The sequence below is a fragment of the Melospiza melodia genome, chromosome 1 (genome assembly GCF_035770615.1).
Source record: "Melospiza melodia melodia isolate bMelMel2 chromosome 1, bMelMel2.pri, whole genome shotgun sequence".
Classification (NCBI taxonomy): Eukaryota; Metazoa; Chordata; class Aves; order Passeriformes; family Passerellidae; genus Melospiza; species Melospiza melodia.
The window spans coordinates 26,261,465-26,288,988 of NC_086194.1; the positions used below are offsets into that span (position 1 = coordinate 26,261,465).

At 42.0% G+C, this 27,524-nt stretch overlaps 1 protein-coding gene and 1 long non-coding RNA gene across 5 annotated transcripts; both read left to right on the forward strand.

The window, feature by feature from the left end:
- The first annotated feature begins 1,727 nt into the window (after nt 1-1,727).
- On the forward strand, nt 1,728-16,345 carry C1GALT1 (core 1 synthase, glycoprotein-N-acetylgalactosamine 3-beta-galactosyltransferase 1). Of its 4 annotated transcripts, none has more exons than XM_063151928.1 (4): nt 1,728-1,800; nt 7,223-7,462; nt 9,086-9,753; nt 10,951-16,345. In XM_063151928.1, exons 2-4 carry the CDS (start codon nt 7,240-7,242, stop codon nt 11,158-11,160), a joined length of 1,101 nt encoding a protein of 366 aa, XP_063007998.1. In that variant the 5' UTR covers nt 1,728-1,800; nt 7,223-7,239; the 3' UTR covers nt 11,161-16,345. The 4 variants fall into 4 exon arrangements, with proteins under 4 accessions (XP_063007998.1, XP_063007978.1, XP_063008008.1 ...); XM_063151908.1 differs by lacking the exon at nt 1,728-1,800 and adding an exon at nt 2,143-2,275; XM_063151938.1 differs by lacking the exon at nt 1,728-1,800 and adding an exon at nt 2,360-2,513.
- Nucleotides 16,346-17,381: 1,036 nt separating this feature from the next.
- On the forward strand, nt 17,382-24,811 carry LOC134429461 (uncharacterized). The gene is made up of 3 exons (XR_010030592.1): nt 17,382-17,473; nt 22,829-22,938; nt 23,843-24,811. It is a non-coding gene; the product is annotated as an uncharacterized LOC134429461 (long non-coding RNA).
- The last annotated feature ends 2,713 nt before the right edge of the window (nt 24,812-27,524 follow it).

The following is a 27,524-nucleotide window of genomic DNA, read 5'->3' on the forward strand; positions in this document are numbered from 1 at the left end:
TGTGAGGAGCAGCAGAGAGAGCTGGGGGTGTTCAGCCTGGAGAAAAAAAAAGGGTCAGGGAGACCCCGTCACCCCCAAAGCTGCCTGAAAGGAGGCTGAAGCCAGGGGAGGCTGTGCTCTTCTCCGGGCAGCCAGCGACAGGACAAGAGGAAGTGGCCTCAAGCTGCACATGGGGAGGCTCAGATTGGACGTCATGAAGAATTTCTTCATGGAAGGGGTTGTTAAACATTGGAATGGAGTGCCCAGGGAGGTGTGGAGTCACTGTCCCAGGAGGCATTCAAGACATGCCTGGATGTGGCTGTTAGTGCCATGGTCTAGTTGACAAGGTGGTGTTCGGTCATAGGTGAGACTCGGTGATCTTGGAGGTCTTTTCCAGCCTAAATGGTTCTGTGATTCTGTGTGACCCATCGTCCACAGAAAAAGAAGTAAAAATAGACATGAAAATGGAGATGAAAGGGCACACTCCTAGGGTGATAATTGTTTTGGGGAGAGGGGAGACAGAAGGAAAATACACAGATCTACAGCTATGATGAGGGAAACCTACAGTTTGGACTGAACCCATGAACGGGCTGGAGAAAGGATGGAGAAGAGCAGGAAAGCCACAGTGTGTGCAGTGACCGCCATTTACAGAAACACTAATGGCCCTCAGCATGGACAGTCCTTCTCTGCACGTACCTGCACCCAGTTAAAAAACAACTCACACACACACAAACCCCCCAAACAAACCACAACACAAACCTTCTATCTGTTAAATGCAGAACTCCATTATCTATCCAATGCTTGCAAAATGCTATTTTTTCAGTTACACTGTAATGAAAAACACCTTTCAAATCCCAAAATCCTCTTATTTAATATGGCTTTTGCCTAAGAAAATCACCGACAGAAAAACGTCAAGTGCTGTTGGAAAGGTAGGCAGGGTTAGCACAGGGAGACAAGAAGCGATTGCAGAGGGCCCGGTATCCTAGCAACATCCTTGCAGTTGCCTAATGGTATTTTGGAAGAGCAGCGGCTCCAGCGCGGCTGAAGCGGGGGAAATGAGGGGCTGAGCGCGGCGGAGCTCCGCAGCCCGGCCTGAGCGCCCGGCACAGCCGCTACCAGGCGGGACCGGGCGGCCGGGAGCGAGGTAACGCGGCGGAGGGGCGGGGGCACCGCTGCCCGGGGCACGCACCGCCGGCCGTGTCCCTCACCGACTGCCGGGAGCTGCCGCTCGGCGCTCCTCAGTGCCTCCCGCGCCCTCCCCTTCCCGCCGGGACATTTTTTCCCCGCACCCCTCGAAGCCCGGGCCGAGCGCGGGGCGGACAGGCCGGTCACTGCTCTCGCACTGCGGCTTCGGCCTGGGACGCCCGCCCTCGCCCACCGCCGCAGCCGGGAGGCGCGGGCGCTGCTCGCGGCGCTGCTCGCGGCGCGGCCCGGCGGCGTGCCCCGGCTCCCTGCGGATGGGGAGGAAGGGCCGGGTTCCCGTTCCCGTGGAACGGGCCGGAGCTGACGGGGGCGCGCTGCCACGCGGCGGGGCCGGCGCCGCGGCGGGAACGGGGTTAAAGCCGCGCGTGCCGGAGGCCCCGCCCCCGGGCCGCCCGCCGGCCAATCAGCGCGCGTGGGGGCAGCGTCGCCGCCGCTCCCCGGCCCGCCCCGGGGCGGCGCGCGGCATGGCGCGGGGCGGGCGCGCGATGGGGCCGGCGGCGCGGGGCGGCGGGGCCGGCGGGGGCCCGGGCCGGGGCCTGCCCTGCGCGCGCCCAGCCGGTGCCCGCGCGCTGTCGCGCGGCTGAGCGCGCTCCGGGGCCCCGCGCGGCGGCCCGAGAGGTGAGCGGGGACCGGGCCGGGCCGGGCCGGGCTGGGGGCGGCAGCGGGGTCGGGGTCGGGCCTCGAGGCAGCGTCCCGCCCGCGGGACCGGGCCCTGCGTGTCACCCCGGCGGCGAGAAGGGACGGCAGGTGCCCGGCTGCACGCCTGGGAAGCAGAGGCGCCAGAGCAGGGGCATGCCTGGAGCAGCGCGAGTCCCCCCGAGCCCGGCGGAGGCAGCGCGGTGCCCGGGGAGCCGCCGCGCCCGCCCCCGCCGCGGGGACTTCCTGGGCGGACGCTCGCAGGGAGGGCAGCGCTGGCTGAGGGCTGCGAGCCGAGCTTCGGCCGCGGGCACTTGTTGCCGAAGGACGGCGTCAGCTTTTGGAATGAGGAAGGAGGAGCCAAACCTTCCTTCCAGCTCCACGGTGCTGTGGATTGTTACACGTCTCGTTTCAGTGTGGTTGTTGGCCTCCTATGCCGAAGTAGCTTATTTTGATGGTTTGTATTTTCTGGTAGAACAAGCAGGAATTAATTTGAAAGGAATGCTTATAATATCAGATATTTGAAGTGGAAGGATACGATCTGTGCTTAGTCGATGGGAAACTGCAGAGGCTCACGGAAATCCTAGATGCAGACAACATTAGCGAATGCACAACTTGTGCATTTAGCTGCATTTCAGAAGCATACGAATATACAGAGCAACTAGCAATAAACGTGACTTCAGGAGCAGAAGAAGGTGTGTTTGCGCAGCTAGCTACGTTTTTTCCTACATTTTGGTCGAATTATTCTGATGTGTTGCTTGGCTGGTAAGGAGGTGGTGGTAGAGATCAGTTTCATTGCTGATCATGCAGGTCTCGAAGGACATTTACATTGTTTCATCGTGGGGTCTCAGAGCTTCCCCCTTGATTCCTCAGTAAGGTATACAAGAAATAATCAGCCCTGTATGTGCGCTTAACTTAATCGAATCTTAAAGTGATTATGGAATGGTAGTGGGATAAACATGTTTAAAATTAGAGTTATGTTCTGCATTCTGTAAATTTCAATATCCCAAATATGATGGCTGTGGAGTTTTTTGGGGGATTTTTCGTTATGTTGTTTTGGGGTTGGGGTATTTCCACTTGTTTGGTATTTTGTTTAATGTTTTTCTGTACATGGTCCAAGTTCTTCTGAGTTTGTGTAAAAGTATTAATTTTAAAAGTGGTTTGGTTGTTTTCTTCTGGTGGTGCGGTCAAGCTCTATGTACTCATGTTGCATGGTTTTCCCTTAAATTTGCATTGGCTTGTGGAAGTGACCCAAAGCCCTTACCAGAGCAGCAGGGTGAGAGCAGTGATTTAGATGAGCGTGTTCAGAGGCTCAGCAGCGGGATGCACAGAGGCACAGTGTCATCAGAGGAGTCAGCCCCGGGCTGTCACTGGGGAGCCCCCAGCCCCACTGCCCACGAGTGACGTGCAGCAAGAGCAGTCCCCAGGAGGGCTGTCGGGAACAGCTCACAGGATCGGGGGCTAACTGCCTAGAGAACATGGGTCACATGGGATGCAAGAGACAAGCATCTTGTGACTGCATGAAATTATGGGGTGCTCCTGGGAGGGGCTAGAGGAAGGTGGTTTCTGGAGGAACAAGTATGGGGAAATAAAAGGGCCTGGTCAGTCTGTTTGACTGTGTCCTAGGCCAGCTTGCCACAGTGTGTCCCCTTTTCTCATTAAGGTGCCTTTCTAGCTGTTCTGCTGGGTGAGAGGACTCTGTGCCCTGTTGTCGTGTGCATACTGAGCTCTCAGTGATGCTGGAGATGGTGTAAGTTGTAGGGATCTCTGTGCCAGCAGCTGGAGGGACTGCAGTGAGTGAGGCCCTAATGCCCAGGAGCTGGGAGCCACAGGGGCCCGTGTGCCTGCAGTGCCCCTAGCAGGGAGAGCGGAGTGCGTGGGCACAGCCTTGGCAAGGATGCCAGCCTGTGCTTGCTCGTGAGTATCACACAGGCCAGGCAGTGAGCAGGATTAAGAGGCTTGGGAGCCGGGCTTTGAGGCAGCTGTAAGTGTGGGACAGGTACCAGTGAGATCAGAGGGTCGTCAGTTTGACAAGCAGCAGGGCTCTGGGGGCTCTGAGGATTCAGGCTTGGCTGCTGAGTAGGTTGAGGGTCTGAGACCAGGTACAGAGTGATCTACATTGTGTGTATATATTCCCCAGCAGCAGGCCTTTGTCCCGGGCAGCTGTGTGGAGGAGCAGCATAAGGCCAGGCCATGTTTGTGTCTGCCTGAACACTTTTATGTTATGTTTGTGTCTGCCTGAACACTTGTTTTTATCTGTGCCGATCTCTGTGGTCAGCCATGTGTATTTGCATCTTTGCATGCACAGCTCTGGGAATACATCCTCAGCCTGGCTGGATCTGGCACATGGAGTTGCAGCAGCCTTGTTGTCAGTGGGCTGCCAGGTTCAGCAGCCCCTAACACAGGAAAAATAGTTTTTCTGTAAGCTTGAAGATGTAGAAATTGTTGACTCAGGAAACCTAAATTTAGAACCGAATCTTCAATGACTCTTACATTGTGATAGAATTTGGAAGTTAAGCTTCCACGATAGAGCAGTGGAGCATAAATTAAAATCAAACCTAGCCTTTTGTTGTAGGTGTTTTTTAACTCAAGAAGTAAAAATAGACATTTCCTTCTCTAAATGTCATAGGCTCATAACAACACAAAATGGTTTGAGTTGGAAGGAAGAATGAACCTTTAAAAATCATCCAACTCCTTTTAAAGTCAACCCCCTGCCATGAGCAGGGACAGCTCTCATTAGCTCAGGTGGCTGAAAGCCTCATCCAGCCTGGCCTTTATTGTTTTGCCTGTCTTCCCCCAGAATAAATCTGTGTGTAGAAGAGAATATCAGCAAGGAGTGGGGATGTTTATCATCTGACAACTGACCTTCCTTTAAGGCATTTTCTGGTTCTTCTAGTGTAATGCTGTAGTGTTATTTTTGCTGTCAAGTTAAAGTACTCAATTTATGTGAAACATCAAGTTTTCATAAAAAATGAAAAATTTCTGCCCTGTATACTGTTGGAGTTTGTAGACATGTGGATATACACCCACACATGTTTATAGTGACCCATTCTTTTGGTATAAAATTGATGGAATGATTAGCAGATTATTTTAGATTGAAAACTATAATTAGAGACATTTTGTATCAAATATGAAATACAGCTACTACCTGCCCTGAGAAATCCTCTTTGTGTGTGAAGTACTGCCAAATCAGCTTCTGATTTCCAATGTGATGGGTGTGCTTTTTCCATTTCTCAGCATTTCCAGCACATTTAATTTTTTTTTCTATAGAATTCAGTTGTACATAATTTCATACTTAAATGAGCAGTAATTATTTTCAAGTTATTTTCATTTTTTTTCTCTCCTAGCAAGAGTAATTTTAACAGGTGTTGGAGCAGATAACTGAAATTGTATGGCAGAGAAACACCTAATATTGGAAAGTAGAACAGTGGAAACCTTTTCTTCTAGAAGGTGGTGTAGGTACCCTGTGGGCATGCATGGGTTTGTATATTTCCCCACTTTGAATGTACCAAAAGAAGGCATTGTTTTATTTTGGCCATCTCCCTGTGTATATTGCAAATTTTGAGGGGACTTTGTGGTGAGAGATGGGGAAAGCAAAAACAAACAAAAATAATCTTAGTACAGCAGATCCTTTTTTTTTTTTTTGGGTACCTGATAAAAATTTTCATGTTTTTTTTTCGCAATTTAGTGGTGTACAAGACAATGGACAAGACAATAAAGCTGTCAACCAAGTAATTTTTTAAGGTCTGGGTCACAAATGATTCAACAGTAGGTTTTTTACTTTGTGACATGATGTCTAAAGGCAATCATTTGTCTCCACCAAGATGTGTACTGAATTTAGAGAAGACGATTGGCAATTAAAAAATTGCATAATGTGTTTGTTCATATTAAATAACTACAGCTCCTTATCAGCCACAGCTATAATAATTTTTATATATATATGCCCTGTATATTTCTTGACTTTTATTTTGTGCTTTGAGTTGCATTTTCAAATTTCTTTCCTGTTTCTAGCAGTGTGGAAAGAAAAGCATTACCACGTGTAAGAGCTGCTTCACTCTCAAATGTTCTTGATCTGCATGTGTACAGTGAATCTGATGGATTTCTGGCAGTGCCAGCCCAACAAGATGCACACACGTGTTCAGGAGAGCAGACAGAAGGCTGGAGTCTGGAGTGTGTGTTGCTGCACAGTGATTGATGCAGCTTGCCTGGGGACAGGCTGTTTCCAGTACGTGCCCAGGCAGTGAGAGCAGGGGCTGCAGGCTAAATGAGTTGTTTTGGTGGCTGCAGCTCCTCTCTGATCGATGGTTTTCATCGATGCTCTGTGCAGTCCATAATTTTCTTTTTTGGGCTCTCTCATGAACTAAATTGAGTTCTGCTCACTGTCATTAATAATGATCCTAATGGAGGGAACATCATTGACTTGTTTGTAAGGCTCTGGCTTGAATTCAGTGTGTATTTATTAGTCAATGTTTTTGTAGTTTAGTCATGAGTTATTAGAAAATAACTTTTTCCAAAGATGAAAAGCTTTCGACAACTTGAAATTGGTTTTCAAGTGTTTAATATATTAAAATTCACACTCATTTTTGATGCATAGAACTCCCTTTATGCAGGCATAGATGCTGATTTGGTTTAATAAAAATGGTCAATGAAGTCCTGTAGTTTTTGAGGAGCAAGGGTGTGGCTGATATGAAGGGGTTTTTTATTGCTGGAATACAAAGTTTTTGAAGTGTAGAAGAGGCTTCAAGGCTGATCTACTTGCTTCTTCTCTTCCTTTGAAAGATTAGTGTTTCTATATGAAAATTCAAATGTTGCCTTACTCTTTTTTCTGAAAGTCAATCCTCAGTAATTCCTAAAAGTGTAAGGACAACTGCCCTACTTTGGGAATAGATTTTCTTTTATAACTCTTCAAAATCTGCCTGTCATGGACGTATGTTAAGAATTCCTGTAATATACATTTGGCTGGAGTTTTAAGAATATTTTGTGACCATTTTGTATCTTGACCTGTAGATTGCCATTGATCATCATCTTTTAGCTTCATAATAGACTCAGGTATTACATTTTAAAGTGCAGTGTTGTAGGCTGAGAATAAAATAGAATAAAAAAGTGTATGTATATTACAGTTTTATAAAGCTACTGCACTTCAGTGTATATATTCTTGTTTAAATGTTGTATAAATGTAATTAATAGGGTTTTTTTTCCTGTACAGCCACTCTCAATGGATGTACAGTTTTATATTGATATTTGCATTGTTCTTGGACTTAAATTTCTATGCAAGCCCGAGGCAGCTGAAACTAAGCTAGAGCTGAGTTCTCTGCTTTCAGAGATTTAGTTCTTGATTTCTTCCTATAGGTTTAGATTTGATTACTATGTTGAGTCTAATGTATTTTTCATTTGGTTTTGACAGTGTCTCACCTTCAGGAGATGGCCTCTTCTAAGTCTTTGATGAACCTTCTGACCTTCACTTTCGGCTCAGCAATAGGATTTTTTGTGTGCTACCTTCTGTTCAGCATTATACTAGAAGAACAGGTTAAGATCCAGCCTCATGTTCTTCACAATGATCCACATGGTCAGCACTCAGCAGATACTGACAACAATCAGCTGCAAGGACAAATGAATTTCAATGCAGATGCTGGACAGCATAAAGGTATTTCGTTACACCTGGCTGGTTAGCAAATGTCCTCCCTTTTCATGCATTGCAAAACATTGCTCTTCACTGCCAAGTATTTATATGAATCATTTTTATTCAGTTTCCTCATGTTCAGGTTACATCTAAATAACTTTTTGCTCCTGAGGTCTACTGAATAGTGGTTTTCTTTGTTTGCATTTTTATTACAGTAGTAATTTTTTTCCTTTAGAGTCCAGCTGTTTGTCCAACTTGTGCATCCAGACTTGTGGCGCAGCAACTTCTCAAATGAGCTAATGACACCAAATGGCAGTTTGGCTAAGCAGATATCTTTGCTAGCATTGTAGATGTGGCTGGATTGCTTTTTAGCCTTAAGAAGCTAATTTTGGACAACTTCTAACTTTTGATCTAGCCTCTAAGATAAAGCCAAAATACAATTTTTTAAAAATCGCTTTTTGGTACAATCAGTAAAACACAAACTTGGAACAGGGGGGCAAAGGGAGTCACTGTGGGTATGATTTGCCAAGCTGATTGCACAGATTGCTGTTTGCAGTCAAAGCCAGAGAAATTCTCTTGCACTCTGGTTATTTTTATTTTTCCAGGGAAGGTAGACCCTTCCAATACTTCAGGAATACTTTTACACTTTATATGTTTCATTAAATGAGTTCATTCTAAATCCCAAATACAGAGGATGTTTGAGTAGGGACAGCTTGGATGAGAACAATTGCGCTGCAATGCATTTGTTGAAGATGTTAGTAAGGAATTGTGAATTTAGACATATTTAAACTCCAAGCATTGTAAGAGGAGTCTGTGTTTCACATGTGATTGTAGAACATTGTTACAGAGAAGTCTGATCTATAGTTGCATAAAGTGTAAGCAGGAAGATTTTAGTACCAGTTATGCAGATTTCACTGTCCATGAAATATTCTTTTATGTGAGCTAAAATCTTTCTGTATGTATCAAGTGAAAATGTTTCTTTAAGAGCAATGAATGCTTTGAAAAACATTGTTTCACACCTCTGATAACTGTCTTTATTCTGCTGGATTGGTGCAAATAAAAACATGTTATCAACAATAACAGTAGTTTCATAGTATCATAAATTACTTAATCTGATAAATTATTTCTGGTTTACCATTTGCTTTATTCTTAAAACACATTTTGCTGGTTTAGAAATATTCATTAGGGTTTTTTTGTTAACATGAATATATATAAAAGAGCTTATTTGCTTTCTGTGTTGTAATAATTAAGTTGTATTCATTGTGAATGGCAAAAATACTGTTTTAAAATTTTCATTAGCCTTCCAAGACCGTAAAGAGGTTGCCTGTGAGCAGTTTTTATGTAGAAATCAAGGTTTGCTAAAGCCACACTTCCCTGAACAGACACTCATTTTGATATAACTCTTACACTCTCCTTTATCTTGTGAAATTGAAATAGCTTTAAGAATTTTAATCTTTGAGAGTCTTGTTTGTTTCCTTCCAGAATCTAGCGTGGAGTTCATTAACTGGTACATTTGGAAGCAAAAGCCTCTTTTCTGTCTGCATGTCTTTTCTATCTAGAAACAGAGTATCTGAGGAGGGGGATGTTGCTGTTAGTTGTTTGGCAATCATGTCTAATATGGTTTTACAACTTTCCTCTTTTTTTTAGATGAGGATAAAAATATTGCAGAAGGACTGTATCACAAAGTGAAAATACTGTGCTGGGTCATGACTGGACCTCAAAATCTAGAAAAGAAAGCCAAGCATGTTAAGGCCACTTGGGCCCAACGCTGTAATAAAGTACTTTTTATGAGCTCTGAGGAAAATAAAGACTTCCCAGCTGTGGGCCTAGAAACCAAAGAAGGCAGGGATCAACTGTACTGGAAGACTATTAAAGCTTTTCAATATGTATATGACCATTATTTTGATGATGCTGATTGGTTTATGAAAGCAGATGATGATACATATGTTATATTGGACAATTTGAGATGGCTTCTTTCAAAATACAGTCCTGAGCAACCAATATACTTTGGGAGAAGGTTTAAGCCTTATGTGAAACAGGGCTACATGAGTGGAGGAGCAGGATATGTTCTGAGCAAAGAAGCTCTGAAGAGATTTGTTGCTGCATTTAAAACGAACAAATGCACTCACAGTTCCTCTATTGAAGATCTGGCACTAGGAAAATGCATGGAGATCATCAATGTGGAAGCAGGAGATTCTAGGGATACGAGTGGCAGAGAAACCTTTCATCCGTTCGTTCCAGAACATCACTTAATCAGAGGATACCTACCAAAAACATTCTGGTACTGGAACTACAATTACTATCCTGCTGTAGAGGTGAGTCCTGAGGAGCCTGGTGTCCATTTTGTCAAGTGCATCTTATGATGTGTGTGAGCCTGTGATGTGTGAATTAGCATTAGGTGAAAGAATTCAAAAACAGGATTTGGAATTTTTACATATTAAAGCTGAAAAAGAGTCTGGTTCGTCAGTAGATTTTTTTCATTGTAAAGCAGCAATCTATTTTTATACTTGTATTCAGCAGCTAAAGCATTTCTGTAGCTTAAAGCTGCTGTATGACACTGTATTTAGTGTCATACAGCAGCTTTAGCTAAGGCTGCAGTGCTGGGTGGCTGAGCTGTGGACAGTTCCATCTGTAACTGATTCAGAATGGAAATTGCCTGTGTGGTCCTGTCCTGTCCTACCTGTGCTTGGACAGAGACTACTGCACCTGGTGACAAAGTCAAACTATATTGATCAAACTTCATTAGTGTTGAAACAATGACAGTTACGTAGCAATTGTTCTCTTTGGTGTCTTTAAATATTTAATCTTCGTTCCAGTTGGATTTGAAATATTAGCAACTCTGCAATCAAAGCTGCTGAAAAAAGAAACCCCAAAACTGTGCTCCAGGAAAGTGTTCTCAAACTTGAGCTATAAAATAAAAGTTTTTACAAATTTGTTAACAACGATCCTATAGCTCTTGAATGTCAATGAAATCAAGACATTTAAAAGAAAATTCTGCAATTACTTGTTACAGGTTTTTATCAGTAGGAAGTTAGATACTGACAGTACTGCCAAACTGTATAATATGTCAACACAAACAGGTGCACGTACACACACGTTTTGTTTATACATTCTGTCTGGATGCTGACATAAGTAACAGGCATTTATTGTTTCATATATAAATGTTACTCATTTAGGCCTGCTTGCTGCTTCTTTGTGCTGTTTAAACCCCAGCATCAAAAATTAAAAATGGAAAAGCAGAAAACCTCTGACGTTAATGAAGGCAGCTAGTTTTTTCACTGGCTTGATCACAGGAGCAAGAGACTTTGTCAGCTTCATTTTGGAAGGATGCCTTGGCAGATATGTCTGGTACATTTTCCTTGCCTAGCATTAACTTTTGAAGTATACATATGACTGATAGTAGTGGATTTCTTACCATTAAATCAAGTATTTCTTTGAATTCTGCCCAGATCTTTAATCCAGGGCATGCTTGGCAATTCTTGTTGATTGTTTTGCTTTGTTTTGTGTTTCAGGGTCCTGGATGCTGCTCTGATCTAGCAGTTTCATTCCACTATGTTGACTCTGTGACTATGTATCATTTGGAATATTTGATTTATCATCTTCGTCCATATGGGTATTTGTATAGGTACAATCCTGATTCATCAAAGAATCCAGAAGCGCAGAGCAAAAATGAAGCACTTGAGAATGATCAAAAGCTAAAGCAAAAATCTTCTGAGAGCTAATTGGAGTTTGAAGAAACCAAAAAGAAGCCAGTACCACGAGTAAGAGTCTCCTCAAACTTGTGCATGAAGCTTGCGGACTGAAATTGCTCCTGGCGATTCTTATTTCAAAAATCAAGTTGGCAGCACTTCCAGTCACCCTGTGTACAGTAGAGTCTGGTGCTGCTCTGACTGCTTGGGGTGGTGTGACCTTGCAGCTCTGCCCACAAAGATTTGGGGCCCTAAAGCTGTGAATTTGGAGGTTGTTCTGGTACAATAATATTTGGGAGAATTTGTATGAAAATCATAGTGGACAGGTTCAGAGATGATCGTACCCCATTTCTGTTCTCCTCTATTTCCTTTCTATTAAGTCAGTTCTAATATTAGAAATTGGATGCTGCCCAGTCAAACACATCATGATGGCTTTCTGAAGTATTCTCAACCTCTTGAAGTTACTTTCTGTACCTTGCCCTAAAAGTAAGGCAGAGACATGGAGTTAGATTCTCCAGTCTGCTTTGCCTTAACAACAGAGTGGCAGAATTTCACCCACAAGATTAATCTGAATTGTTTGAGAAACAGAATTCACTGCTGTGAATTACTTATAAAGTTTTAAATTCTGTTTTGGAAAACAATATCAAGTTTTCGGGGAGGAATACTCTTCTGGAGAGAAACCAGAAACAGCTGCTGTAGTTTAAATTGCTGAGGTGATGCAAGCTGCTTACATATTTGCCTGTGGCTCTTTTTTTTTTTTTCAGTTTTATTAACTTATCCTTTTGGTTGAATGGATATAAAAATTCATCTTAGCATTTCTCAGCCTAAGGTAGATGCTTTTGAAAATAAAAGTCTGTTTTCTATTCTTTCATCCCACCTGCCACATAAACCAGGAAGAATAGGATCTTAGTGAAGTTGCATTGTAACAACTCGGTTTGGGCCACTATTATAATTAGTTTGTTTCCATTTTAATTTTCACTAGAGGTTAAAATCCTCAGATCGAGAAATGTCCTATTTTAAAACTGCACCAAAGCCAGTTTATTTGGTTCAAGTACTTAATTTCACTTTTCTGAACATTTTTTTCTTCCACTTTAAAATTTTTTTCTGTATCTGCTTCTTGTTACCTTTTTCAGCACAAAGTGTTAAATGATTCTTTTTTTTACTGTTTTTGGAGCTGAAGTGCATAGTTATTCATGTAAGCAGGCCTGAATGCAGGAATCTTTCAAAGTGCATTAACTTTTTCCACGACTTCATAAGTATCTCTGCCCTTAACTTTCTTGGGGAGGGACAAAACAGTTGTTTTAATTACTGATTTTTTTTTTTCCTCGGAGATCAAATGTATGTTTTTAGAGTTAATATAAAACCTTCTGGTTTTCTCCTTTTCAAATTGAGTGAATAGCAGTATGGAGAATGGGATTAAGCGTGACATGTTGTGTTTTATTCCACACTTGAACAGAAGTTTCTTCATCTTTGTTATTTTTCACTTTCATCATATTGATGAATTTGGACATAACCTAATTACCTCCAGTCTTTGTTTTTAAAAGGGCACATAGTGGTAGCAGACAGCCTTATTTACTACTGCTGGTCCTTCAGGATGTTCCTGGAAGATGATGTTACCATAAAGTACTGGATTTTTTTTTTCCCAAAGGTAGTTCTAGTACAGATTGGAGTCCTTTCTGTTGTCCAACAGTAAAGTCATTACTTTCTTTCTGAGCATTGCTCTGCAGCACAATGGTAATTACTGAAACAGCTCATGGTGTTGAAATGCTGCATGCATCTTCTCTGCCTGAATGTAGGCTGAGTTTATCTATCAGGTATTGGTTAAATAGTTCCTGCAGGGTTAAATCTGTTGGTCTTTTTGAGCAGCACAAGCTTTATTTTATGTTAATTCTACTTAATTCAGTTAAGTAGACCATTAAAACTGCATTGGTTAAAGAAAGGAGAAAGTCTCCAGTTTGCTGTAGTCAGAGGGATGCTTGTCCAGAGGACAGTGGATGTTAACATGCTGAAAGGTGCTTCCTTCTGTGAGCTAAATGTTTATCCCACATGCAGCACAAACCAATTGTATTGTGAAATCCATATGGAATTGATAACTCCAATGGCATTGTTCAAACAATCAGTTAAAATATTCAGGAATACTTAAAGAAGTTTCAAAATGAAATTGAGATCCCAACCTAATCTCTTTGTAAATTCAGCCCATGTAAAAGATCTGTTGAGCTACTGTACAGTTTCTTTATTTCTTTCTCTTTCAGTTCATCCATGGGGATTTAAAGATTTTCTACCACAACAGGCAGAACTAATTCTGCATATTTTCTGCAGATTTGTGTCGTGTGTTTGCCCTGTGATGTCCTGTGAAGCGTTTCCTCTTCATGTTCCTTACTGCCCTGACTATGCTGTGTCTGGCTTTCCAGTTTCATCCAGCATGTCTCAGGTGGACAGGAGGAAGCAGGATGTTTGAGCTCCACACAGGTTGTTTGCTGGGATAACAAGGCAAACCAGCCACTGCTGAGCTCAAGGTGAAGCCTTTTCTCAGCAGCAGTTCTAGTTCATATCTGCTGCCCAGCTGAGGCTTGTGGGTTTAGCAGAGCAGGGTGGGAATATCCCCTTCCACAAAAGTAAAGGAGCAAGTTCCCTTTCTGAAGGGAGTAAGACTAAGGACATACTACCTTGTGAGAAATGGGTGGCCTGTCTGGAGAAATAAGTAGCCTTTTCTTTAAATGTCAGTTTTTGTTTTAAAGTGTCCTTGTGCATAGGCCTCTGAATCTATTTCTTTTGCCTTTATAACAGCACTGCAAAGAATTATTTTTCTTTCCAGACAAGCTAGAAAAGTATCAGGTTTTACATTCTGTGATTATAACAGAGTCCTGTTGTTCTCTGTTGAATTGTATTGCCATAACCATGAGCTGATACCTCTGAAATAATTGGTTTCTATCTCACTGCCTTCAGAAGCCTCAGTGGACAAGGTTGGAATGTGAACAGTATAATTTTCATGTACAATATTGTTATTGTTATATTTCTAGAGTCCCATACTGTTGTTATCATATTTCTAAACTCCTATACCTCCTTGGTGTTTTCTTACAGCTATAGATCTTCACAGCACAAACTCCTTCTTCTGCATGCATTTTCTTCTTTTCCAGGCTCTCCCTGACCAGCCAACCCACCCCCTTTATCCCAGCTACCTTCATTAGCCACAGCTGCCACCTAATTAAGGACATCACAGCTGCAGCCCATCAAGAACAACCAGGGCTTATCAGGGAAAGGCCTATATACAGATATTCAAGTACAATAGTGATATTTTACTAGACTCAAAGGCCACCTATACTATATTTCCCCCTTTTCTTTTACTTACAGAACCAGGTTTTACATAGAGATATTTACATATCCTGCTTAGAGTTAACAGTTACACAGATATTCAAGTACAATACCATACGTTCTCCTATGACTCAAAGGCCATGTTCCTCCCCACAGCTCCTCGCTCAAAGGCCATGTTCCTCCACAGCTGTTGGCTGTCTTATCCCTGGCAACTCTCAGACTGCCTTTTCTTCCACAGCTCCTGGCTCAAAGGCCATGCTTTTCCACAGCTCTTGGCTGTCTTATCTCTATCACATCGGGGTTACCAATTGTTGTTACGATATTTCTAGAGTCCCATTGTGTTGTTATTAGATTTCTAGAGTCCCATACCTTCTCTCAGTGTTTTCTTATGGCTGCAGATCTTCACAGCACAGACTCCCTCTTCTGCATACTGTTCCTTCTTAATCAGGGGCTCCGCTAAGGCTCTCCCTGACTGGCCAGCCCACCCCCCCTTTTATCCCAGTTATCTTCACTAGCCACAGCTGCAGCCCACTGAAGGACATGGCAGCTGCAGCCCATCAAGAACAACCGGGACTTACCAGGCAAGGCCTATATACAGATATTCAAGTTCAATACAGATATTTTACTAGGACTCAAAGGCCACCTATACTATACAATATTACACTAATATTAGTAGTCTGCTATTTCACTCTTGGGTCTTTGTGCTTTGAGAAAGTGTTTGCTGAGTTTGAGAATTTTTGCAGCCCAAGGAGACTGTATTTCAGATGGAGAGACTTCCTGAGGCACAGCTATGTGGGCTTACTTAGGCCATGCAGATTATTTCTCTGTGGTTTGGTTTCTGAAAGATGTTTCTTGATTTTCTAAAACCGAAAAGCTTTCCTTGGCACCATAGTGATTTAAATTACCCATCTAAAAGTTTTGAACTATTTTCTTGAAATTACTAGGCAGTGGATGTGGGAGTGTCCCCCTGTGTGACAGAGTAACATTTTAACTTTGTGGTTGAATGTGATTTCACTTAAGAAAGTGGTTAATGTGATTTCACTTCAGGAAAGACTGACAATGGCAAGAAGCTACTTTCTGATCACTAGTCTTAATCAGAGGATAGTATTAGTGTTTGTTTGCAGAGGAGAGTATTAATCTTTGTTTGCAAAAAAAGACCAATTTTAATCTTCTTTTACTCCCAATTAATTTTTGCAGTCTGTGTTATTTAAGAGATTACACTGGTGATTATACCATCTCATTTTGTGGAAGCTCTTTTCACAGTACTTTTGCCTTTAAGGACACTGTCTTTGCTTTGCTTTGCTTTGCTTTGGTGGGGGTGTATATTAAAAATCACTTTTTCTTCAGCTGTTACCATTTGATCTGTCATGCTTGCAGAAGTATAAATGTCAGTATTTGAGTAGCTGATTGATAGACCTGTTATAAATGCTTTGTTATCTGAGCAGGGTGTTTTGTCTTTGTATGACAGAAAAGCGTGGGTTATTTCTCTGCTGTACCTGTTACTGATGCTGACAGTGCACGCACAGATAAAAATAGACCCCTCAATACAGGACCACTAGGAAAGGCAGTCTTTGTCCTTTTTCTGTCAAGAAATCTTCTGTGGAACTCCAAAAGTGTAATTTGCTTTGTTTTACCATATTGTATTTAAAATACTCCACAAATGTTGTTAATAGTCTAAAAGAATTAAATATTGCTGCTGGACAGTATGCTCCACTTAAAACCTGTGAATGTTTCACTTTGCAATTATAGATACTTGTGTTCCTAATGGCAGATAAAAGTTGGTGATTTGTCTGGAATGGTCACCATATGGATTTGTTTCTTAAATACCTTCTTTGAAGTGCCTTTGACCAATTTTTAGCATCAAAATTAAGTTGAGAATTGAATAAATAAAATAAGTTATCTCATACACAGTTCATGTCTGTCTTCATTTACACCTTCTGCATGCTAGTGGTGTTGCATAGCAGCACAGTCTAGTCTAATAAAAATGTTCTTGCTTTTTCTCTAGGGTGGGTATGGGAAATTCAAAAAGCTTTTCTCACTTGTTATGATTCTATGATTCTATATTTATGCAATTAACAAAATAGCAAACTAGCCATAAAAAAGATAGTAAATTTTTAAAGTGTAAAATGATTCAATGCTAGTACCAGATTCACATAAACAGGCAGCTGTTTCTGCATTGTCCTGATTCTTCAGTGTCTCCATGTTATTACAGATTCCTGAGTGAACTGACTACAACTGATACCTCAGGAATAAAGCAAAACTGTCCATTAACCATCTTGTTTAAAAAATTAACCATCTTGTTTAAAAAAAAAATTATTTCAGTGAAACCCTTATTTCTAAAAAGAAAAAGACCTGTTAAAATTTAAAAGTTGTGCTTTCTAGCCTAAATGTTTGTGCAGAACAGCATTGAGCAGTAAAAGTGCTGGCACTTGGACAGCTGGGAGGTGTCTTCACATCTGGAACTCTGGCTGTTGGAGGTGGTGTTGGCAGAAGCACAGTACAGCTGTGTGTCATTACCTTAAGTACTGTAATAGACCCTGCTAATACCATTAACCCGGATTAATTAACTGTTTCATTTCAAAGTGCAGCAAAAGGGTGGCAACCAGTTTAACTGAGCTCATAGGCTGCGATATTTAAGGGAACAAGAGCCAATTGAACAGACCAGAAAAGCTCCTGTCAAGTTTCAGGCAAAGTTTATGCTTTCATGTGGTGCTGCTGCTGTAACTTACAAATTGTCAGGATCAGACTACATCCAACACATTGCAGGGCAATGCAAGTGCTGGAGCAGAGCAAAAGCTGCAGCTGCTACACTGGATAAAAGCTGTTTCATAAGTGTGTGTTTGATTTGCTTGCTTTTTGGATTTTTTTACAATATCAATGTATAACAGACTCACCCATTTGATTACCAGAAGTTGCAGGCACAGTGCAATGTCCACAAATGACGGTAAGCTCTTCTCGCCAGTTCGCAGAAAGCTTCATTTGCTCAAGGGAATTTTCCTAGAACTCTTCCCTGTGCACTAGTGCCAACTAAAAAGTAAGTAAACATTTGACACCCAGGAACTGCTAAGTTTGTTCTAAGCTGCAGGGAAGATAAGCTTTTGTATTGCTCATTCCAGCTCTTGCTCCTGAATGTTTAGCAGCCTGTCTTCCTTTCTGACAATGTTTCACCTTAATGAAGCCCTTCCATGGGTTCCTGAAATTTGGTGGTGAGGAGCTTTTTCTGACTTGTATGAAGAGTAAGTGAGAAAATCAGAGCTCTGCAGTGAACATTTTCACTGTTACACGTGTATAGAAATTTAAGACAGACTTGGGAAAACAGATGGATCATGGGATCTCACTTCTAGGTTAGGGTGATATTTGGCATTTTTAAAGGGAAAGTGGTTATTTAATTCAGAAATGTAGCCTGAGGTCTTCATTTTTTTCAGCTTTCTAATATATGGTCCAAGACTTCTTAAAATGCCAATAAAAATAAACTGTAAAGATTTTTTTTGTCACTGGTTAGTAAAAAGAACATTGGAGGGAGGCTAATTCTGTGTTTGTTTTTGTTAACACTTTGGACCTGATGTGGTTTTGTTAACAATTTGGACCTGATGTGGTTTTGAGCTGTGCCCCACACACTCTCCTCTCCTTCTTTTCAGACATCTTCAGCCCCTGTTCTGTTGTGTATAATGCTGCTCCTTTGTTGTGATACTACAGGACCAGTACAGTCCCCTTTTTTCCTCCTCCCCAGCAATGCTCTTCTGTAAGCTTTCTTTTATTTAGGGAGGCTGAAGCCTCAGGTTTTAGAGTCTGCACTGTACTGACCAAAACATCATCCACTTCTGTGTTACACACCTGTGGGGATAAGAAAGTGTCAATTCTTTTGCCATAGCTCAGGTGTTCCCTTCTTCGGAGGCGTGCTTTGTCTTTTAAACATTCCTATCCTTTCTCCTTTTTAGTTTCCTTTTTCTGTCAGTGGTTGCACCACCTGATCTGCAAAGTGCTGTTTGAGGAGTACGTGGTACCAATGGGAGCTGAAGGCCGTGTATAATCCCACAGACAGACAGACAGACAGACCTGTCTGCAGTAAACTTGCTGACTTACAGCAGGTTTTAGAATCAGCCTAAAGCCAATCACTTCGAAGCAAGAGTTGGAGGCAGGTTTTATCACTTAGTGCTTAAAATACTTCTCAGTTTGGTAGGATGGACAGGTGGATTGGCTGGAGATTTCAGCAGCCAGTTGTGCTAAAGAAGTATGAAAAATTTTTCCTTGGGAAGAGGGAATTACTTGTAGCAATGTGGTCTGGAAAGGAACACGAGCTTTCCACCTGTCTTCTGAGCGTTGCTGAAGTCACTGTCTTATTTTTCACTTTTGCAGAGAGGTGAACAGTCTTAGAAAGATGCCTTCATGGCAATAGAGTTCAAATTTGTATCTGAATAGAGATGGGAGTTTCACGGGAGTGTTTGTTACATCAAAAGTTGCTGTGAGCAGTTTATTTATTTCATGTAAACTCTGCTTTACTTGAGTAGGTGTGTAAGTTTGCAGTACTGTTCTTCAGTGGTACACCACCAAACTGTGATGTCTCTGAAACACACCACTTTGGCATCTTGAAGTCAAAAAGGCTGGTTTGCTTCTTTGAATTTCTAGCCTGGCTTCCAGCAACTCCTCGGCACCTTCTCATTCCCCTCCTAGGATAAAATTCTAGGTGGCTGCAAGGAAAGGAGCTTTGTCAATAGCTTCAGTCACCTAAAGAACCATATCAGCCTTCTCGTGCTGCTACTTCCCAGTTCCACCCTGTGCTTTCAGTGTTCCCCAGCTGAGCTGGATCCTGCATGGTCTCAGGGAGTCAAGGTTTTGACTCTTCCTCCTCTGTCAAAGAAATGGTAAAAAAGACTAGGGAATTAATGTGCATTCCCTGCACCTTTAAAACCTTGGATTTTTTGTTGGGTTTTTTCTTTCACTGTCCCACATGAGTTCTTAACTGTGAATCGCTCAAATGTTGTGCTATTAAGTGCTGGCTTCCTGCCCCTGGAGATGGAGAGCATAAGATTTAACATAAATGTTAACTTAGGGCCAAGCGAGTACTTAGTAGAAATCAAAACAAATAGATAGGTCTCTATTTTTTTAATGCATGTTTTATTCAATCTAGTTACTCTAAATAAAAAAAAAAAAATATGGGAGTACTGTTAAATATCTGTTCTCTTACTATTTTTCAAGTGGAGGATGTGGCTGTAAACTAGAGCCTATATCCTTCCTAGATTTGTAATCCAGTTGAGCACTCTGCAGGGATTAATCCTAAATCAAATGAAAATCACACCTGAGGGCTTGAAATTTTCCCATCACAGGAGAATGCTTCACCAGCATTTGACCATTTACCAGTGAGAACAGCAGGTTTCACATATTCCTCTGTAGGATCTGTTGAAGTCATAGCTGAAATATGGTTAATGTTTCAAGGACAGGTAGGGTAATCATGTCTAAACTAAATTTTCAAACATCATTTAGAAAAGCAAACTGCTGTTCACAAGCTGGCAATGTTCCCTGGGGACAATGAAGCCTTTGTTCCTATTCCTGACCAACGTTACTCAGGGGTTTTTTTGCAGAGAATAGGCGGTGTCTGTTTACCCAGATTAAAACATTATTTGTCAGTCTAATCAACAGCATCCTGCTTTTAAACTATTTCCCTGCTGGGCTCTATGCACTTTATCTTTGCCAGCTTTCAAAGCTGCATTTCATATATCTTGTTCAGACTCACTCAAGGGAATATTTCCCAAAAGACACTGGACATGTCTTCTTTTTGGGTAAGCTTTATGATGTCTAAATGCAGAAATTGTCTTATCAAACATAGAAGTTGTCTTATCAAATGTAGATCTGAAATATGCACAAAATGATGCTGTTCCCAGCGGGAGATGTCTCATGCATCAGCTCCATCTTCTTGCTTTAAACTATACAAAAGTAGCATTTGAGACTCATTAGTAATTGTACAACTACTAGTACTTTCTCCAGGAGAATAAGTTAGATTCACAGAGCCTTGGTTGTTTCATATAAACCTATTGTAATTGCACAAAATTTCCAGTTCTGCCAGTCCCTGTACTGGCCAGCACTTCTTGTTCAAGAAGTGTCAGCAATACCAACTGAGAACCAGAGCCTTACAGATGTGTGGTGGCTCTCTGATTTGGCCTGGTCTTTGCAGCAAACAGTTTCAGTGTTGCTGAATTATTTTTTGTTCGTTTCATTTTGTGAGTCAGAGTTGTAGATTTTACACATATTTTAAAAGCAAAAGCTTTCTAAAAGATCCGGAGGTACTGGTGGTGAGCTGCCACCCTGAACTCTCAGTCCTTGGGAGTCTCAAAGAAGCGGAGGGAGCATGAGTTTCTCTTACATGTAGCATCTAGGAATTTTATTCTTCACTTCAGGGCAAAATGAGGAAACTATTACAAATGTTTAACAGTATGAAACAAACCCCACTGTGAAAGAATGGTTGGAAAAAATTTGCTGTGTCCTATTAGCCACACATATTTGTGGGCTAGATGTCTGGGCCCAGGAGAGACTGAGAAAGCTGTTGCAACATATAAATCAACCAAAAACATTAAGAGGTTTCCTATGGCTTTTGCAGTTAAACAAAGGTAAATTACACATGTTCAGCTGGACCAGCTAGTCCCTTGACTTTTAAATATATAATTGTGTATGCAGAAGCATTGCTTCTAAGATGAGCATGAGGTAAGAAAACAGTAGTATGAAGAATGTGCATGTCCCATGCTAGTTATTAGTCAGTAGTGGAGAGACTCTGAAGGACTGAAGAGAGGGCAACACCTTTTGATTTTACTCTTTTGTAATGTGCTTGGATGGCTGAACTCCAAAATGTTCCAGCAGGAGCACTTCATCAAGGGAACACCTTAACAGTGGGTTTTCTGCACAGCTCCTGGCTTCCTGCTGCCAGTCCGCACATTCTGTATTTCCCTGACTGCCCTTGGGGGCTTTGGACTGTTCAGGAGGGTCAGGTCTGAGGACGAGACTCACTTCCCCAGGATCTGTGCCTGTGTGCAGGAGTGTAGAAGCTTGAGTAAGGCAACCTGACCTTGTAGTTGACTTTCCTTTGAGAGGGAATCCTGAATAGACTGGATGATTTCTGTGGTCTTTTCCTACCTGAATTTTCCTACAATCCTAGAAATGTCAGCTTTGCACATGTTTTGCACCTCCATGTTTTACCTTCAGCTCCCCCATGTATTTTCTTGTTAGTCCCTGCTGCTGCTTGCATTCATCTCCCTTCTGCAGCCCAGGGAGCCCCTGCCTGACCATCAGCAGTGCTGATTGTGCCCATCTCACCCTTTGAGTCTTCATGTTCTCCCTTTCCTTCCAGAGCAACAGTGGCATTGTGAAAGTTCTGCTTGTCATTCTGAGCAGCACTACACTAAGCATCTCTTTATAGTCCCATATTATAGAAGGGTGGTTAAAATATCTTTTGTGTCTGTGCCATTTCCATTATGTGGGAAAGGAATTGTTCTGTTAGATTGCCTAACTACAAGGGGAGTTTGCCCTCCTTCCAGTGTTGTGCCCTGGTTAATGCACACTGGGGTTTATGGGTCTAAAAGTCCTTTTCTCTGTCCCTGTACAATCACCATGCCTATTGCTTGCTGAACAATGATCTTGCATTTCCTTGGTATTGGTAACCTTGGTATTGGCACAGTTCCTTTTTCTGTAACAAAAGCTTCTGAACTCTGAGGAGAGATTAGAAGGAGGTAGCTGCTGTTAAAAATGATGATTATAGGCAATGTGAGAACAGGATCCAAAACGTTTTTTAAGTAATAAAGTGGGGCCAGTGCTGCTTGTAGCACCTGTGCGTAACTTAAGCCCAGTGCTTATGAATTATTTGCTATTCTTAAAAAGTGCATGCATAAAGACTAGGAAAGAAATGCAGCAAGGCAGGAAACACTTTCCCTTGATGTTCATTCAGCATCATGCTGATATTTAGCATTTCACTGCTGTTTCACAAATACATCTGCTCAATATTAGAGCAGGAAGCAAGCTGGTTAAAGAAAGCACAGTTAAACTTTAGCCAGCACCCAAAAACTGTATGTTGAGACCCACAGGAGGAAATGTCCAAATAAATGCTTGCTACCCTCTGGTAACCAGCTGGCAAGTAACTGCCTGAGAGGAGGTGGAGATCATGGATTAACAGAATATTCTGAGTTGGCAGGGATCCACAAGGATCAAAGTCTAACTCCTGGTCCTGCACAGGACAGCCCCAAGAGTCATGCCAAGTGCCTGAGGGCATTGTCCAAACACTTCCTGAACTCCATCAGGCCTGGTGCTGTGACACTTCCCTCAGGAGCCTGTTCCAGTGCCCAACCACCCTGTGGGTGAAAGAACCTTTCCTAATATCCAACTTTAATCTCCCCTGACACAACTGCAGGCCACTCCCTAGGATGCTGTCCCTGGTCACCAGAGAGAAGATCAGTGTCCGCCCCTTCTTTGCGCCTCACGGAGAAGCTGGAGACCAAGAGTGCTACCAGCACGTCACGGGTGTGAGAAGTCAACATTCACCTGACGGCAAGAATGACTTGATGTGACTGTTTGAATGAATTTTATATCACAAATAACTTCCAGATCTGATAATAATGCTGCCCTCTCCTATTGTAGCTGTGTGATTAAGAGGTAGTGCTGGAGTGGGCTCCCATGACAGAACAAGATGCTACAGAAAAAAGTCTAAAAAAAGAGAGGAGTTTAGTGAAATGATGTTCTGAATGAAGCATGTTCTCAGGGCTGTAATGTCAGAAAGCTTTGCAGAGAATGGGTGAGCTGGGCCATGGCCAGTTTGAGCTGACTGCAGGGGTGGGTTCAGCCTGTGCCCCAGGCTGTATCCAGGAGGGGCCACGCTGGGTGTATTGAGGCACAGCCCAAAAGCAGAGTCTGAAACTTTTACTCCTGTTTCAAACCTCCTGCACCACCTTGAACACCAGCTCATGAGCTCTGGAGCCCTTCACTTTTTATTTATTGACTGATTGTTAGAATTTTTTCTTTATTTGCAGATTCAGCAGTATTGCAATGGTTATAGATGGAGGGGGTTTCTGCCAGGGGATTCACAATGTGATTATGGGGTGTGTTGCTCTTTGGTTTTCATAGTTTGGTACAGTGCATTCAAGCCCTTTTTACAGCTGTGTTCCTGCTTAGTGTAAATACCTTGGCCCTGCAATGCTCAGAATCTGGTTTGTGGAACATCCTGTTTACACAATGTTCAGGTTAAGCCAGTTTTAAGACAACTTAAGAATTTTCCAAGGTGACCAAGGAGCAGCTACAGTGGCCTGTAGAAAATGTAAGTTGTGAGATGAATTAAGAGGCAATTTAAGCAGCTTCTGCTGAGTTTTGGAAGTTGTTACTTTGATATTCCTTCTAAAAGTTTGTTGATGTCTCGCTGTTTGTTTTACAGAGGCATTTTGTTGTTTTCCTCCTGGTGGCACTGCAGGATAACACTGTGGTCCTTGGGGCCCTGTACTGCAGCTGCATCATTTAAGATGCTGGGACATCTTCTTGCTGACACAAGTTCTGTTATGCTTGACTTGAGGACCAGTACAACACCCTTACTCCATGACAACCTATAACTTATTTGATGGGACCTATGTTGGATGATTTTCTCCTCTTAAAAAGGAAAGAGCTTCGGACAGCTTATGAACTGTAAACAAATCAGACACACCAATGAGAGTGTAAAAAATCTCAAAAAAGCCTGACATATGACTGCTAAATTCTTGAAAACTCTGCTCAAAGGATGGTTTTCACTCAGACACATCCACTTGTATCCTTTAGAATGTCCAGCAAGTACTGTGACTTTTGATTGACTATATTGTATGGTTCATATGGAAAAAGAATGGAAGATTTCTACTTGGAAACATGATTGTTCCCTTCAGGAAGAACATGGAGCTGCCTCCAGTACTGCCCTCATCAGTATACTTTCCAGTTATTACTGATACTGTGTATTTTGGCAGCCTTTGCCTCAAGTCACTTATGATCTGTTCAGTTACATGGTGTGCAGACTAAAAACATCCAGTCATAGTCCTCGGAGGGAGCTTGGAATGAAAATATTAATCTTCAAACCCAGATTTTATATGTGAATCTCATTATGTGTTAATTAATTTGAAAATACTGCCTCTCTGGTCAGCAGAAATATACCTTACCTATTAATTTACAATGTAGTTAAGACTGATAGAAACTATCCTTTGAGAAAACATGATGCACTAGGGAGTTGCCCTGAATGAAGTAAGAAGTAGCTGAAATTACCAATTATATCATGAATGTAATTCAGAAGGATTACTAGCCATTTGCTTTCCATGGAAAAATCTGTCCCCAGGCTCAATCCCCACACCCATGTCTGTGTGCTCAGCCAGCCCAAGGCACTCCAGGGGCAGCAGGCAGCAACCAGGCCACAAAACCCCTGAAATCCTTCATGCTCTCCAGTGCTGAGAATCTCTCTCCCCTGCATCCCTGTTGCCCTGAATTTTTAAGATTTTTCTTAGCCTTCTGATGTTTACATTCTTGTAACAAACTTTCTCACACACTTTCTGTAAATAACTTATTGTTTTACATTCTTCTATAGAGGAAGAGAAATTTGATGGACTGTTGGTTTGTCCAGTGTCATTGGAGAGGTGGCACTTTCACCCTCCAATCCACTGTCACTTTAAAAAAATCTATAAATGTTGGAGTCAGAAAATAAACTTCCCTTTTTTACCTTGAGAACAGCGGTGTGTGTGTGTCATGTTATTTTGTGTCTTACAGTGACACAACCCCTCTTCCCAGCCTCTGTTTCTGAAGGCACATCCTGGGGGCCTTTCTGATTTGTTGATCAGTTTTTTACTGCTCTGGCAGGTTTTTTTTTTTTAAGTGTCCTGAAAGCTTTAAACTGCTGAGACAGGAACACCAGTCAAAATTCCAGCAGCATTTGGGATTAGTTTAGTTATTTTAGAGCTAATCCAAAATTCTTTGGGGGTTTTACTCACATGTTGAGCTTTGGCTTGCCAGATTTATTCTTGTCAAAGCACTTATTGATCACTCCTTTTATAATAAGAAGTGGTTTCTTTGTGCCCCAGGGTTAACTATGCCAGATGTTGGTGATCCCTTTTGCCAAACCAATAAAATGCAAAAAATCTCCCTTCTCCCTCCTTGTCCGCATGTAGGAAGGCTACAGCTGCTAAAAGCAGGGATTGTGGGACAATCTCTCCTTCTTTTGTCTTACAAATTGCTCTAAAATAGGTCTCACATACATTAGAATGCCAAAATAGAAAATCTTCATGGATTACGTTTCAGAGCATTTGGCTGAATTTCTACATATTCCTGGTTAGGAAAAAAATTCACACTTCAGTAGCATTTGGCTAAAAATTTGAGTTTCACTTATCCCTAAAGCTTAGAACTGATTTTGTCTCATGAAGAAATATAATAATTCTCTTGGAAGTAAAGACCCTTATATTTAAGCCAGTCTTAAGTAAACAAATCTAGTAAGTAAATGTAATTTATAATTCGTATTTTGTTGTCTATCTACCAAGCATGGCAGCTGTCTGCTTACATTTGCCTGTGGAATTTCAAAACCTTGACCTGCTGCAGATTGGCTTCAGCAGCACCTGCAAGAGTTCTACAACTGGGAAGGTAAAATGTCAGCCTAGAGAGACAAAAATGATTCTAAAGAATGATTGATAAGAAGCTGCAGGAGGAATAACAGTAACATCTAAGATCTCAGTGCTGAACTTATAGTTTCTCATGCGTCAGCAAAAAAATTGCTCTACTTGCTGGTGGAGCTGGGGTGTCCCAGGCCACACACTTGCCCATGAATGCTTTGGCCCTTTCACTGAGGGGTGGAGGAGAAGGAGGAATTATTTGTTTTGTTAATAACAAAGAATCATCGGGTTACCCATGAGAACATGTTTGTAACTCTGTGCTGTGATGCCCTTGCAAGCTTTGGGGAAGGGTGAGGGTGTTCTGTATGTACAGATGGTATCAAAAGAGTTCAGGAAGCAACCAAGAAGTGTGGGAATGTGGCACCAAGTCTATACTGTCCATAAAATGTTTCCTTACAAATGGGGATATGGGTCTCAGCCATGCTATCAGTAGCATAATTTTTAATTCACCTTTTTCTTCTTCTTTATTTTTCTTTTTCTTTCCACTTTTCCTTCCAGGGAATGTTTTTGATGACAAGTTCCAAATGAGGAAACACATCAATCAGTCTTCCAAGGATGTTCAAAAGTGCAGTGCAGGAAATGTTGCATATCTTCAGTCAATTTAGGGTAACAGAAAGGAAATTTGAAGATGTAAAAGAAACAGAGGAGTTTCAGAGAGCAGACAGCAGGATGGTCAATGCAGAGGCAGTGTTACTAATGTTTGAGTGAGTCCTAGGGACAGACAGTGAGTGAACTGGGTTAAGGCAAAAGATTAATTCTGTTTGATAGTTGTGAACAAGAGAGTGGTAGAGCTTCTCAAAGGGAAAAGCTGCTGCTGTTCTATGCTGAGCAAATGAAACACTATTTTCCTGTTAATTTTCTGAGTCTTTATCTGAACTCTTAGAATCAAGGATGTCAGAAAAAGAATTTATCTTATAATGATCAGTTCTATAGAAAAGACTGTTATTCACTATTAGCTTTTAAGGTTTGTAGCATTTTGCCTGGTCTAGCAGAAGATTTAAGGATTAAACTATTCTAGCTTTTAAAATTTGCCCATGACAAAAATAAAGGGTTTGTTTGCCTGTGAGAACTGTAATTCTCTCAGCAATGATCTTGTCTGATTTGACACGAGTCAGGAATAAACCAGAGGATGTTTGGCAAGCAGGGCCCTCTCCTGGTTCATTGCCCCATGACACCCTTGGATGGCAGAGCTGCGTGAGGAGACACGGGAGCCAGCGCTGCCAGTCACTGCTGATGCAGATTTAGGGAAGAGTCCTTTAGGAGGGACTTATGTGCTTTTCCATGGTTTGCTAAATGTCAGAGCATAAATTCAGAGTTTGCAGTCTGGAGCCACACAGAAAGACCTGAACAGAAAAGTGTTCGTTTCAGGATAATCTGATTTGAACAGCATACAACTTTCAAAACAACCTTATAGTTTCACTTTTCCCTCTTTGCTACAAAAGGTTTAGT